Below are 15,897 nucleotides of genomic sequence, written 5' to 3'. Positions count from 1 at the left end.
GCTCTGCAAAAAGCCAGAGGAAAGGAGGTCTTGGCTGGAGAAACAGCAAGTGTAAATGTTCTTTTTTTTTTTGCAAGTGTAAATGTTCTGAGGAAGGGAAAAGCTTCATGTGCTCAAGAGATAGAGGACAGTGTTGCTGGAGCAGAATGATCATATCATGAGGAAGGAGCTGGAGAAACACGCAGGACCATATCACAGAAAGCTTTGCCAGCCACACCGGAAATTTGGACTTTGTTGTAAATGCAAAGGGATGTCATTAGGAAGTTTTAAGCAGGAAGGGACAGAATATGATTTATGTTTTTAAAAGATTCCCCTAGTTACTGTGAAGAATAAGGATTATAATGGGGCAGATTGGAAGTAGGAAGATAGACTAAAATTCTACTGGAGTGGTACAGGGGTGGAGGGATGATGATGGTGTAGACATGAGTAGAGTGTATATGGATAAAAAGTAAAGAATCAAAAAAAAAAAAAAAAAAAGTAAAGAATCAAAACCAGAAAGTGAATTCAGTAAATATCAATAGAGTTTGGTCTTGGAAAAACTAGTCACAAAAAAATCTCAGTCTTCGCTTTTTACCTATATTAGATGCTAGCAATAAATGTATAATTCAAGTAGCACATAAAAACAACTATGTAGGATTACTTGGCAGCTTTGTAATTCAAGATTTCAGATATTTTTCTTACCTTAGGGAGATCCTCAATAAAAGAATGGATATTTGCTGCTTTTGCTACTTCTTTTATTTCATCTAATGACACAACACGGCTGTTATCACCATAGGCAATGTTGTCGGCAATGCTACAGTTGAAGAGTACAGGCTCTTGAGAAACGATTGCTATTTGGGAACGGAGCCATTGTACATTCAATTCCTTTGCATCCACACCATCAAATAGCTGCCAAAAGCAGAATGGAGAATGGTATGTGAAGATCCAATAACTGTATCATGTTACAGTTCACTATATTCAAACCTATACAAATTATAACAAGAAGAGTAGGAATTCAAGCCTCCTCACAGTAAAATACTACCCAAGGATGGATTGTAAATCACGTTGTATAGAAGCAGAGTGTAAGTGATTAAAATACCAACTCCTAAACTTACTTGACATTTCTATGAATGACTACATATTCTAAAGACTTGCCTGGGATCTAGAGTAAAGCCTGGTGATCTGTGCTGAAGTCAGAAGGAAAATGAGCAACTGCTCTGTATTAGAAGCCTACTTATTAAAGTCCAGAGATAGAAGGTATAGACTGATGTCATAGTCCATATATAGAGTCGTTTTGTACATAGCCATACTTATTTACATGAACATACAACAACATTCAGCTGACAATGTGATGCGCATACCTACTAGCTGATGGGGACTCTTCAGGTACCAGGGAAATGGTAAGCACAACAAAGCTCTTGCCTTTCTGGAGCTTATAGTCTAGTGGAGACAGGCAGGCAATAAACACACTAACAAGTAATCAACTCAAAAAAGAAAATTCCATGAAGTCAGGATAATGGGATAGAGAGTGACTGAGGATGTAGGGAGAATGTGGGAAGCAGGTGAATGAATGCATTATGTTATACAGAGTAATCTAAGAAGCCCTACTTTAGGAAGTAGCATTTAGATTGAGACTTGAATGATAAAAAGGAGTCAGCAAAGAGGTTAGAGCAAGAAAATTCCAAGTAGGGGAACAGCAGGAACAAAGGCCACAAATGAGTTTAAAGAACACAAAGAAGCCACTGAGTCTTACACACAGTATACAGGTGGGGAGTAATAGGAGAGAGAGGCAGGGACTAGATCATGAACAACCATGATTGATGGTATGGACTCTGTTTTATTTTAACTGCAGTAGGAAATCATTGGAGGGTTTAATGGAGGGGATGTGCTATGTTATGTGCAAATAGATGACTGTTATCTAATTCTGGATTCATTGTTAACTCAGTGCTATCACTGGTAACAAGGGAGCCATTCTGGACCATTTTATTTTGCAAATAGTCATTGAGAATCGGTGATGGGAAAGAAACCCTGCAAAAGCAGAAGAATGAGGACTGATATGACAGTGTTTGACTTTCAAAAGGATTTTTTTGTGGGGAGGGGGGAGACAGAACAGGAAGGTGTGTGCTGCTTGTTGAGGAGAGAGAATAATTGAAAACCTGAATATAAGGAAGAGTACAAAAGGTGCCAGGTGAGAAAAAGTCTTTGGAATTCTAAGGAGAGAGGGTGCATTTTTTTTTTTTTGAAATCAGGATGCAGCTGATTCAGATAAGTTTTAACCATGCATAAAATTTTGAGAGTTGGGGGGTAAAAAAAAAAGCCAGTAGGAATAGAAGGAAGCCTGAATCAGGGTGGAAACTTATCTCTGCCTTAAACAGAACAAAATAAAGAGCCCAGATACAGATATTAGACCCCTCTTCCAACACCTGTATTTTAAAATAATTCCATGTTTTATAAGATCAAAATTTCTTTTTTATTTTTTAAAGTTTCTAATTTGTAGACTTAAATTTTTTTTTTTTTTTTTTTTTTTTTTTTTTTTTTTTTACATTTTTAAAACAGTCTGAGTGTAGTTGACACACAATGTTACATTAGTTTCAGGGGTACAATATAGTGATCCATTATGCTATGTATCCATAACACTATGTTCTAGTGTTTCATCATGCTATGCACACCACTATGTAGCTACCATCTCTCACATTTCATGGCTATTACAATAGTACAGGCCATATTCCCTATGCTGTGCCCTTTATTCTTGTGACTTACTCGAATATTCCATAACTGGAAGCTTTTATCTTCTACTCACTCCCTTCATTCATTCTTCCCATCCCCCCTTTCCCTCTGGCTACTATCAGTTTGTTCCTCTGTGTTTATAGGTCTAATTCTGCTTTTTGCTTGTTAATTCATTTGTTTTGTTTTTTAGATTCCACATAAGAATGAAATCATATGGTATTTGTCTTTCTTAGTCAGACTTATTTCACTTAGTATAATACCTTCTAGGTCCATCCATGTTGTTACAAATGGGAAGATGTCATCCTTTTTAATGGCTGAGTAAATACTTCATTGCATATATATATACCACATCTTCCTTATCCATTTACCTATCAATGAACACATAGTTTGCTTCCATATCTTGGTATTCTAAGTACTGGGGCAATATATATAGTGGTGCATATATCTTTTCAATTAGTGTTTTTGTTTTCTTCGGGTAAATGTCCAGTAGTGGAATTATTGGATCATATGATATTTCTATTTATAGTTTTTTGAAGAACTTCCATACTGTTTTCCACAGTGCCTGTATCAATTTACATCCTTACCAAGAGCGCATGAGGGTTCCTTTTCCTCCACATTCTTGCCAACATTTGTTATTTCTTGTCTTTTTGATTCTAATCATTCTGATAGGTGTAAGGTGATATTTCATTGTGGTTTTGATTTACATTTCCATGATTATAAGTGATGTTGAGCATTTTCTCTGTGTCTGTTGGCCATCTGTATGTATTCTTTGGAAAAGTATCTTTCAGGTCCTCTGCCCATTTTTAAATTGAATTTTTATTGAAAAAAAATTTTTTTTGGTGTTGAGTTGTAGAAAGTATTTATTTTGGATATTAACCCTTTATTGGATATATCATTTGCAAATATCTTCTCCCATTCAGTAGGTTGCCTTTTTATTTTGTTGATGTTTTCCTTCCCTGTGCAAAAGCTTATCTTGATGTAGTCCCCATAGTTTATTTTTGCTTTCATTTCCCTTACCTTAGGAGACATATCTAAAAATATTGCTATAGCCAATGTCAGAGAAATTACTGCCTGTGTCCTCTTCTAGGACTGTTATAGTTTCCGGTCTCACATGTATGTACTTAATCTATTTTCAGTTGTTTTATCTATGATGCCAGAGAGTGGTCCACTTTCATCCTTTAGCATGTAACTGTCCAGTTTTCCTAGCACCTTTATTGAAGAGACTATCTTTTCCTTATTGTATATTCTTTCCTCTTTTGTCAAAGATTAGTTGTCCACATAAGTGTGGCTTTATTTCTGGACTCTGTGTTATGTTCTATTGATCTATGTGTCTGTTTTTGTGCCAGTACCATACTGTTTTGATTATTACAGCTTTGTAATATAATTTAAAGTCTGGAATTGTGATGCCTCCAGCTTTGCTTTTCTTTTTCAAGACTGTTTTGGCTATTCAGGGTCTTTTGGTGGTTCCAGACAAATTTTAGGATTGTTTATTATAGTTTTGTGAAAAATGTTGTTGCTATTTTGATAGAGATTGCATCAAATTCATAGATTGTTTTTGGTAGTATAGACATTTTAACAGTATTTGTTCTTCCAATCCATGAACATGGAGTATCTATTTGTTTGTGTTGTCTTCAATTTAAGATAAAAATTACTGCCAGTATCATGACTGAAGAATTTTTGAGTCTTTGTATTTTGTATTTAGCCTCAGAGTCCTATCCATCATTTTTGTTATGGGTTTGCTTGTCCACTTAGTTAAAGGAGAGAGGTTTTTTTTTTTTTACTATTGCACAGTTTGTCCTATTCAAACCAGTAAAGATGATTAAGCCCAAGGGAATGATGTTAAGAATAGCATCACTAAAACTTAGATAAGCTGTATTTAAAATCAGTCTTACCACTTGTCCTTTCACAGGGTCATAAAATCTCTGTAGAAGTCGGATAGAAGTGCTTTTTCCACAGCCACTGCTCCCAACAAACGCTACTGTCTTTCCTTTCTCAATACTGAGGGATAAGCCACAAAGGATGAGAACATCCTGGCGACATGGATAGGAAAAAGAGACCTCTCGAAACTCTATATTCCCTTCACATGTATCCTGGGAAAGAAAGTTGGCAGGGTTTAGAATGATAACTTAAAAAGATTATAGCACATTATAGCACATTGGCCGAATGCTTCCTGAAAATTATGCGTGTTTCCACAACCATTTTATTTTAAACAGTATTCCTCTCTATAGAGCTGCTGACTGCATGATCATCTCTGTCACTTTTGTTTAGATTTCTATATCTGTACTTCTTGTCTTCCTTACTGGATGAATGAAGCACTGGTTTCCTCGGGCTTCACTACTGAGACATAGTCCAATCTGCAGATTAGCTATTTGACCAAATGTTTTGAATAATTGTATATATTTTTAAACCTTTAGTTTCTGTTTTCCAGACCTTTATTGCTTAATCCAGAATACCTGGGGTCCTCACAAACCATATGTAGAGTTTATTATTATTTTTGTAAGTTGGGCCAGGTTTTACAGTTAATATACATTACACTTTGAATTTGGGCTTATCTTTGTTTTCAGTTGATCATTATTTGGCAGTGACGTCTAAAAGTTTATTTTTCTATTTTTCAATCTCTTTTGATAATTCATAAATCAATACTTATCTATAACAGGGATGTTTATAAAGGATTTCCAGAACTATCACTGAATGATTAACTTTCCCTTTATATATATGGTTCTAAGATTTTGGGTTCTTTTGAACTTCATGTTTGTTTGCTCTCATTCAGTTGTATTTTAAATAGGCAGTTTCAATAGTCATGCTCAGCATATTCTGAACCAAGCACACAGGCAGAAGGTAGAAGTAGGGGACAAGAGTGAGAGCATCAAAAAATGTTTGATAATGATACTCTGTTGTCAAAAGAAAGAAATGTTAAAAATATATGCCAACATGTTAAGTGCCATAGTTGCTTACATTTAGCTTTTTCAGTGCTTTCTGCTTTTCCTTGAAATGAATATTATTTATGCAGAAATGTTTAACAAAATAAATCTGGAAACTACAGAATAATGAGGAGTGCATTATTTTTGAGTACACCTTGTGCCCTTGGGAAAGGCATAGAGAGATTTTATACTTCTAGATTTTAATACATTTTAAAAACTATTTTTACTATTTTAGACATTTTATTATGGAAAATTTCAAGCATCTACAAAAGTAGAGAGAAAAATGTAATGTATTATCTCCCAGCTTCAATAATGATCAACATTTGCCAGTTTTGTTTTACTAGATCTTGATTTTTAAAAGCACAGGGAGTGACATTTAGAAGTATTAGTATGTTAAATAAAATGATTAAATAAATTAATTTTAGTCTTTATAAGAAACATTTCCATATTCCATGCCATGTAATGTAATTCTATGAAGACAAATTAATTTTAGTCTTTATAAGAAACATTTCCATATTCCATGCCATGTAATTCTATGAAGACATTTATAAGAGATACTCAATCCATCTACTGTTCTGTTCTGAAAGAAATGAGTAGCAACGTTATTACACATCTAAATCCTAAGATTTTTTTTAATCCTAAGATTTTTTAAAAAAAGTTTTCTACATCCTTTACTTTCTAAAAGACAAGTACAAAATCTTATTTTTGACTATGATGCATCTTTGAGTATTCTGAGGATTTCAAGATATTTTTATTTCTGTAACTAATGACTGGCCTTCCTTTTAATAATTATGTAGCTTTAGAGATAATGTACTATTTTAAGCTATCATAAATCTACTATTAAAATCAGCAGGGAAATAATTTTAACTGAAAAATTTCTTTTAAGTATATACCTATTGGCTATTCTTACTTTTACATTTAAACTGTCTAGAAAGTCTTAAACTTGAATATATATTTAATGTATAAGATACTATTAAAAGGCTTGTTTTGAAAATTATACAATCTTACTATTATTTCTCTTTTAATATTCATGGTCTTTTAGAGTTTTGGCTAAGTATGTGTGTCTGTGTGAACTTAATAAATATAGTTTCTTTTTTTCCCTCTAATGATTGCAGATATATTTTCCATAAAATATGCTGTATGCAACAGCAAGCATTATTCACTTTATATATATTATCAGAGAAAAAAATGAATTAACTCTAATGCAAATCTTCCTTTAAGACTAAATAAAGTTTTGGCTGTCTAAATAAAATTAAATATATAAATCAATTCTTTGTTCAAGAACATTTTCAAGGCATCAGGCAAATAAACTTGAAGTATATTTTTAAATATAAAATATGTATATGTTTTAGTTGCAGAGGTGAAAATTTGCTTAAGGCAAGACCCTCTTCTCCCTTTGTAGCCATAACAGTTATTTTATAGAAGTTTTTAATTCTTTATAGCACTATGTTTTGCAAAGTTATCAAGTAATGCCTTCATTTAAGTCTCTATATAGAGAACATGCACATGTATAATTAATAATGTGGACATTTAAAATCATAGTTATGCTTACTGTTTTTTTCCCTTCTTGACTGTAGCTGTCTATAGTTGGTTTCTTTTCCAGCAAAGCAAACAGATGTGCAGCCCCAGATTTGGCTCTTGAATATTCAGGTGCCAAAACAAGTGTTTCTCCAATGGCCATAGCTCCATATGCAATTGCGGTAAAAATTCTACCAAAAGATAAAATATTTGAATCTTAGGTTCATTTCAAACAACAGAACTCTAAAAACATAAAGGAAAAGGCAGGCACAGGAAAATAAATAGCCTTTTGGTCCAGATGCCACCAGTAATGTTGAAGCCCCAATAATTATATCTCTTTTGTTCGGTTTTACTTTATTTTAGAAAGAGAAATAGAGTGTGAGTGTGAGTGTGAGCAGGGAGAGGGGCAGTGGGAGAGAAATTTCAAGCAGATTCCCTGGTGAGTGCAGAGTCTGACATGGGGCTTGATCCTATGACCCTGAGATCATGACCTGAGCCCAAATTAAGAGTCAGACACTGACTAAGCCACCCAGGAGCCCCAGTGATAGCTCTTTTGTAAATTTCCACCACACAGTGATCATCCCTAGCGCCGTACACCAAAATAACCTTTGGAGCTCAGGTAATCTTAAACATTTCTCTTCCAATTAGAGACAAAGATCAAAGGCTCTAACTAGTGAATATAAAACTTCTTAGCCATCTTGATATAAGGCTCACTTGCTTGGAGATTTGACAGAGAACTCAACTGACAATGGGAAGAATGAGTCTCCAGGAGTGAGATCTGAATTTACACAGGAGATGTGAATGGGTTTTTTTCCCCTTTTTTTTGCATATAATGTAGTTAGAACAGACAGTTGATACCAGATGATTGGCTATCTGCCTGAAGTGCTACATGATTTAAAGAGAGCAAAGCACAGAGATTGTACTTTGTTAAGGTCCTCGAAACAAAATCTGACTAAAATATGCCTTAGCAAGCCTGGAAGAAGAGCTTTGATCTTTTAGGTTTGCTCTACAAATTATAATCTCAGTTTCAAAACATGTTTCAATTATAAAATAGCAAGTATGAAAATGATGTCTGGAAGTATACAGAATATTCACAGATATGTGGCATATCATGTGGCCATGGGCAAATATTTTTCTCTCATTTTCATTTTAGCCATGGAAATATTTTAATAGAATAACAAATGTATCCACCCAGCAGAACTAAAAGTATAAGTCAGCTAAGAATGGACAAGTTCCAGGAGCAATATTTATTTATTATTGAAGTATAGTTGACCTGCAGTATTACATTAGTTTTAGGGGTGCAGCATAGTGATTCAACATTTTTTAATACATTATAAAATAATAACCATTTTAAGTCTAGTTACATCTGTCCCCATATAAAGTTATTTTAATATTATGACTATATTCTGTATGTTGTACTTTATATCCCAGTGGCTGATTTCTTTTACAACTTGAAGTTTGTATCTCATAGTCCCCTTCACCTATTTTGCTCATCCGCTATCCCCTCTCTCCTCACTGGTGAGTAAAAGGACATCACAGAACCCAGTTGCTTGTTTGCAGTGCTGGATCACAGCAAGATAAACATGTTCTGGTCTCCTTGTGAATTCTTTGGAGATGTAACCTACCAATGGGTGGATGTCGATGCAATCTCCTCAGTGACCTAAACCTCAGATCCTGAGTCTTGTTGTCTTTTCAAAGGTCAAGCACAGTATAAAATATAAAAACTAGTTTACTTGGATGTCTGATGCTTATAGTAGCCATTAGTTCTTTATGCCAAGGCATTTTTAGTACTCATATTTATGGAAATTGTTTAAACCTCAAAACACCACTCAAAATACTTAATATTCAGTTATATATATCAGAAGTGATTACGGAGTTTAGGTAACATATCAAAAGTTTTTGGTCTTTTTTTTTTTAATTCAAGGAAAAAATATGATTGAATCAGACTTAAGCCTCAGTCTGATCCAGAGGAAGCAGGTGAGATGGGATTGGATTCTAGTCCCACAGGGATTGAGGCTTCTCAGAACAAGAGAGAAAATACCTTTTGCCTCTAATTTCAGACATGCAAAATATCTATCTGTCCTAAAATTTCCACCACAAAAGTCAATTTAAGCATTAAGGATAAATATACAGAGGGCAATGTCTTTGTTAGGTCCCTCTTTTTTTTTTTTCCTTGTAAGTTTTTATTTATTTCAGAGAGAGAGAGAGAGAGAGAGAGAGAGAGAGAGAACACGCAGGGGGAGGAACAGAGGGAGGAGAGAGGAATCTCAAGCTGACTCTGTGCTCAGCGTGGAACCCAATCTCAGACCTTGATCCCATGACCCTGAGTTACAAAGATTCTTTGTTTAGAAATAATGCAAAAAAGTACAGGAATGAATAATCCTAATTTTAACACAATTTATCCAAATAGGAATACCCTGCATAGTTATTGGTTCAAATCTATTTGTCTCCCCTTAATCTTTGTAAAATTCCAGTTTGATTTCAGCAGTAATGATGGGCAAGGGGATTTCCTCATCGCTTGGACATGCTTGAAAGAATCATTGTAGTGAGGATATGATGACAATCTTGCCTCCATACCCAGTTTGTGTACCTTTGGTGACTTGCTCTAAGAGTAAGTATACTATGTGGTGGGGTTTCAGAGTCTGGGCTCTAAAGCCAGATCACCAGGACTACATCCAAACTCCACTATTTATTTACTAGCTGTGTGACCTTGGACATGTTCTCTGTGCTTCTGTTTCCTTATTGGCAAACAAGAGATAACAGGACTATCTTCATCTTACAGCACTGTTGTGAGAATTAAATACATTAATAATATAAAATGCTGGGGCAGCCCGGGTGGTTCAGCAGTTTAGCACTGCTTTCAGCCCAGGGCCCGATCCTGGAGACCTGGGATCGAGTCCCACATCAGGCTCCCTGCATGGAGCCTGCTTCTCCCTCTGCCTGTCTCTCTCTCTCTGTGTGTCTCTCATGAATAAATAAATAAAATCTTTAAAAAAATATAATAATATAAAGTCTTAGTACACTGCTCAACAAATGTTTAAGTTATTGTTATTACTCTCATAGAACTGAAAGTTAATGAGACACTTTTTGTTGACACATAAGCTCTCACATTTCTGTAGAGACACATTAGGACACCAGGTCAAATCACAACTTCTGATGCCTGTACTCAGAAAGTTTCTTCTTTTTGACTGGAAAGCAGAATATTTTTTCTTACAGAGGTGGTCATTATAATTATATCCATACTCATACTCTTTGCCCCTAACATTCATATAATACTCCAAAGATTCTTTCCTTCCCCACTTAAGTCCCTTCCTCAATACATGGAAGAGAGAAAATACACAACATATTTATTTGGTAGTTTGGGTTTTAGAGAATGTTTTCATATACATGATACCATTAGATCACCTAAGAGATAAATAGGACAGGAACTCTCAACCCTTTTAACAAATGAAGAGACTCTAGCTCTGAGAAATTAAGCAGTCTGTCCATGATTACACAGTTATAAACCTGTAGGGCTGGGACCTGAATCTTGTTCACTATACTATGCTGTTCCTTCCAAGGGAACGCTGGCCTGAACTGTCTTTCCCTGCATGTTGGGGCTTGTTACTACTTGTTTTCCATTTTAGAATCTTCAGAGGGCCCTAGATAATCAAATCTGCTTTGATTTGTCTCCTTTAGATCCCTTCAGTGGTTGATCACTCTTATCTACTCTCCTTATCTTGTCTTCTCTTCTGGATAATCCCTGAGGAGGAGCTGGGCACAAGTTGGGCGGCTGCCATGGCAGTGAACAGTGAAAGAAAACTTTCCTGTTTTCCTTGTTTTGGCTAATTAAGGCTATTTTTCCAATTATAATAATGGCACACACAGTTCTTCCATGGCTGCTTGGCCTTCCACAGCAAAGATGGTGGTGGAGGCCTAGCTTGTCTCCTATCCCTTACTATTTGAAGACACCAACCAACAATTAATATTCATTGAAAACCTACTTATGTTGATTACCATATGGCCGATAATCGCATTTATTTATTTATTTATTTCGATAATCACATTTAATATTCAAATTCCAAAGGATTTCTTGTCAAGAACTTTATTTGGATTATTGGAGGACAAGGCCACAACACATAAAATGCCTGATTCTGCTTTTCAGCAAGTTTTCAAAATTGTGGCTTTTATTATTACTGAACTGTAGGTTGCTGTACCTGTTTCCTGCTAATACGTATAGCAAAGAAGAGGCAGAGACAGAGGGAAGTTTTGAAGTGGAGGTATGGAAAGTTACAGAAACCTCTACTTGGACACTAGTGATTTCTTTTTTTTTTTAATTTATTTTTAAAATTTATTTATGATAGTCACAGAGAGAGAGAGAGAGAGAGAGAGAGAGAGAATGGCAGAGACACGGGCAGAGGGAGAAGCAGGTTCCATGCACCGGGAGCCCGACGTGGGATTTGATCCCGGGTCTCCAGGATCGCGCCCTGGGCCAAAGGCAGGCGCCAAACCACTGCGCCACCCAGGGATCCCCACTAATGGTTTCTGAGCTATATTGCAAAAGGCAAGTCAGCTAGAATCTAACCTAAAAGTGCTAATGGAAAATCATACAGGAGAAAGTAAACTTATTTTGCATTTTTCAAAATCTGTACATTTATAGTATACATCAAAAGTGTTGTCAGGGCTAACAGAGGCAGAGGGGGAGAGTTTTACTACACATAGGTGTGTGAAAACCTAAACAAGAGATTTTCTAAATGCCTATTCAGTGCTGCAAGCCAGCAGAATGAAAATGTTATCACCTTTTTAAAATGCTTATCTCAGAGAAACTCCTATAGTAACAGAGAAGGATGAAGACAGTTATTACCATTAGAAATATATGTGTTTTTAAAAAAGGAAAAAGCTAAGGCTGATAGTAGCCTTGCTGATAAACTAATATTATGAGCACATCAAAGGATTCTGCTGTTAAAATTGTGCATTTTCCTTTCCCAAGGCACATTGTCATTTCTGACAAAGACAGCTTGCCCATTCCTGTGGCTATAAATCATGAAAATATGTTCACATTTATTTGACTGAATAAAATATTTTTTAAACAAATTAAAATATGGTTTCACCAATTTTTATATAATTCTAGGAAAGTTTCTGGTAGGGGCCAAAAGAAAACTCTAAGGTTTTAAGCAGGTATGGAGAGCTGCCTGACATTTAGTCCCTATGTTTATAGTTCCCAAAGTGTGATCCTCAGAGTCTGTGCCTCAGAATAATCTAGATGTTTGCTAAAATGTAGATTCCTGGCCCTATCTCAAATCTACAAATCTCTGGGCTAAATATGTGAGGTGAGACCTGGGTATCTGCACTTTTAACCAGCTCCTTGATTGTTAAGTTGGGAAATCACTGATGAGAGAATAGCACAAAGTTCTTTCTACCTGAGGAGGGTTCTAATAAGAGGAAGTTTTCTTTGTAAACTTCTTCCATTCAATTAGTTGATTAGATAGAAAGCCGTCTGTCACCCTGGATTCTGGAAGGCACAGTGTCTACAAGGCCAGGTATAATTTAGAGTGTCTAAGGGACAACTGTAACACAGTAATGGTAACTGGGGGCTACAGTGGGTCTCTAAGAAGGCTGGAGACTGTCGTGTTGGCAACAAATCCCGCGTATTCACATTTTGCACAGCCCTGTATTCCTATTTCCCAAAGACTCTCCTTTGTCCATACTATAAAAGTATGGGTATCCCTAATTTGTCTGTAGTCTGGTTGATTGAAACTCAAATAAAAAATGATGCCAGTGACTCTAGCTGACAGCTTCCTATTTCTTCCTTTTTTCAGGGTACTAGGAAATACCCATGTGATACTGTTCATTAACCACTGCCCTTATATTAATAGTCCTACATATGTTCTGACAGCTAAAAATGCTTATGTCTTCAGAAATGACCCTTTTTTAATGAATTTAATGAAAAGAGATTCAGGAAATGTCATAGGTTAGTAGTAGGAGGAGTTTTGTATTGGGGCCTTTCAATTCCCCTATATTTTAGGGTCATAAAATAACATTAAGCAAGTTACTTGTTCTGTTTATGGAAATTCTTAAGAAAGAATTAGAAAAATAATTTTACAGAAGATTCTATAAACACTTTCTACAGAACTAGTAACAATAATAACCATAATGACAATAATAATAAAAAAGTCTGTTAAAGCCTCTGGCATCTTGAATTGTGGACTGTGGGCAAGTTAGGTAACTTGAGTCTTGAGTTTTTTTGCTTTGTTTTTAAATTTTTTATTTATAAAAAGATTTCATTTATTTATTTATTTATTTATTTATTCATTCATTCATTCATTCGAGACATAGAAAGAGAGAGAGAGAGAGAGAGGCAGAGACCTAGCTATAGGAAGCAGGCGCCATGCAAGGAGACTGATGTGGGACTCAATTCTGGACCCAGGGATCATGCCCTGAGCCAAAGGCAGACACTCAACCAAGTGAGCCACCCAGGCATCCCTTGTTTTAAATTTTTATTTAAGTAATCTCTATACCCAACATGGGGCTTAAACTCACAATCCTGAGACCGAGAGTCGCAGGCTCTTCCGAGTAATCCAGGCGCCCTGAGTTTTGAGTCTTAATTTTCCCCATCCGTAAACAGGGAATCATGTTGCACATAGTCGTTGAGAGTATTAAGTAGATAATACATTACAAATCTCTAATACTGAGTAAGGACTCAATCCAGTTTTGCTGTTATAGTGACTATTGTATGAAATAGAATGATGTCAATTATAGGCATGATTGTAATTAGCATGATTTTTAGGCTGCATCATTCTTTAACTAAGAAAATTCTTTGCTTAGTTTTTTTTTTTTACGATTTTACTTATTTATTCACGAGAGAGGCAGAGACACAGGCAGAGGGAGAAGCAGGCTCCCTATGGGGAGCTTGATGTGGGACTCTATCCCAGGAGCCCCAGGTCATGACCTGAACCAAAGATAGATGCTCAACCACTGAGCCACCTGGGATCCTCCCCTTTTTTTTTCCTCCTTGCCTATCTTAACTGGCCCACCAAAACAATCTGCTCACTGATGTCCCTGTGTTTATTCTTGCTTCCCTATAATCCATTCTCCACATAGTAGGTAGGCTTACCTTTTAAAACACAAATTTGATTCCATTAATTTATTGAAATATTGTAATGACTTCCCATTGAAATTTAAGTAAAGCCAAATTCCCTACTTTAACCTGAAAGTCCTACAGATTGGGCCTCCGCCTTCTTGTCTACCTTCACTCACCACTCATTTTTGTAAACTGCTTGTTAGCCCCACACTTGCCATTTCTGTCATTGAAGCCCCCATGTCTGTGCCTTTACACTTGGCTTTTCCAAACTCTGCCCGAATTCTTACCATCCTGCCCTCTGCTGGTAAACCCACATTGGGCTCCCGTGGGAAGCCTGCTTCTCCTTCTGCCTATGTCTCTGCCTCTCTCTCTCTCTCTGTGTATCTCTCATGAATAAATAAATAAATAAATAAATAAATAAATAAATAAATAAAATCTTAAGGGGAAAAAAAAGATAGGCAAGGAGGTAAGGGTAAGGGTAACTTGGGTGGAGACGGTGAGAAGTATTTTGGAGTTAGAGCTCTCAGGACTTGCCGTAAGTGGTAGGTGAAAGCAAGAAAAGCCCAACTTTTGGGATGAGCAAATGAATGGATGGTGGTACTATTTACTAAGATAGGGAAATGTTGGGGAAGAGAAAGAACCTTTGGGAAGAAAAAACCCTTGAGTTCTGTTTTGGACATATTAAGATATTATTAGATATCCAAGTGAGATGCCTAGCAGACAGCTCGATAGACATGTCAGAGTTGGAAATACACAGAAGAGGATTATCAGGACGCAGATGATATTTAAAACTATCAGATTGGATGACATCAGTAATGACAATGTGTAGATGACAATGTGCTGAGCACTCTAAAGCACTCCAACATGTGGAGGTCTGGCAGAAAAATAGGAGCCAGTCAAGGAAACAGAGGAGCCAATGACAAAGAAGAAAAATCTAGAGAAGAAAATGTTTCAGGAAGTCAAATGCTGCTGAGAGGTTAGATTAGGTAAATGGGAGAATGAGCAGTGGATGACTCTCTGGGTGGGTGAAATGGGGGACAGTGAAAACTTTGTTAAGAAGTGGCATTATAGGAACCAAGACTTAACTGGAATGAATTTAGGAGAGATTGTGGAGATCAGAAGGTCCAGAGAACAAAAAGAGGCACTCTGGAATTTGCTTTGCTGCAAAGGAGAGCGAAGAGCCACTGAAAGTAGGTAGAAGGAGACTCAGGGACATGAGACAGATTTCTTTCTTAGGACAGATGATTATAAAGCAAAAAGATAGTGACAGGAAAACTAGTGTGAAGAGATGATTGCTGGAAATTGCTGGAACTCATCGTAAATAGGCAATTATTTCTTCCACAGAGATGGCAGGCATGGTAGACCATGTGGTGTCCTGGTGAGTTTGGTGATGGAAAGATGAGGTGGTTCTCTCTCTCTCTATCTCTTTTTGATAGAGCGAGAGCATGAGCAGGGAGGGGCAGAGGGATTATTTTAAGCAGACTCCGTGCTTAGCTTGGAGCCTGACACAGGGCTTGATCTCAAGACCCTGAATAACCTGAGCTAAAATCAAGAGTCGGATGCTTAACGGCTGAGTCACTTAGGTACCCCAGGGTAGTTCCCTATTGACTGCTTTGTTATGCCACTTTCAGGTAAACCCATTAGAAATTAATTTGGTTTATAACTTTTTAAAATGTATTTATTTTTTAATTA

General features: G+C 36.3%; 1 protein-coding gene across 3 annotated transcripts in view; it reads right to left on the bottom strand.

The window, feature by feature from the left end:
* The window catches only part of ABCB5 (ATP binding cassette subfamily B member 5), a 151,567-nt gene that overhangs the window by 7,318 nt on the left and 128,352 nt on the right, over window positions 1-15,897 (bottom strand). For all 3 annotated transcript variants that reach the window (XM_025993346.2, XM_072764517.1, XM_072764518.1), the window contains 3 exons: window positions 7,180-7,336; window positions 4,599-4,796; window positions 682-888 (listed from right to left, as the gene is read on the bottom strand). In XM_025993346.2, the coding sequence (XP_025849131.2) occupies window positions 682-888; window positions 4,599-4,796; window positions 7,180-7,336 (562 nt within the window). The remainder of the gene's footprint in view (window positions 1-681; window positions 889-4,598; window positions 4,797-7,179; window positions 7,337-15,897) is intronic.

The sequence above is a fragment of the Vulpes vulpes genome, chromosome 7, assembly GCF_048418805.1.
Source record: "Vulpes vulpes isolate BD-2025 chromosome 7, VulVul3, whole genome shotgun sequence".
NCBI lineage: Eukaryota > Metazoa > Chordata > Mammalia > Carnivora > Canidae > Vulpes > Vulpes vulpes.
The sequence above is the reverse complement of the archived record's forward strand: the minus strand, read 5'-3'. Positions and strand labels throughout refer to the sequence as shown.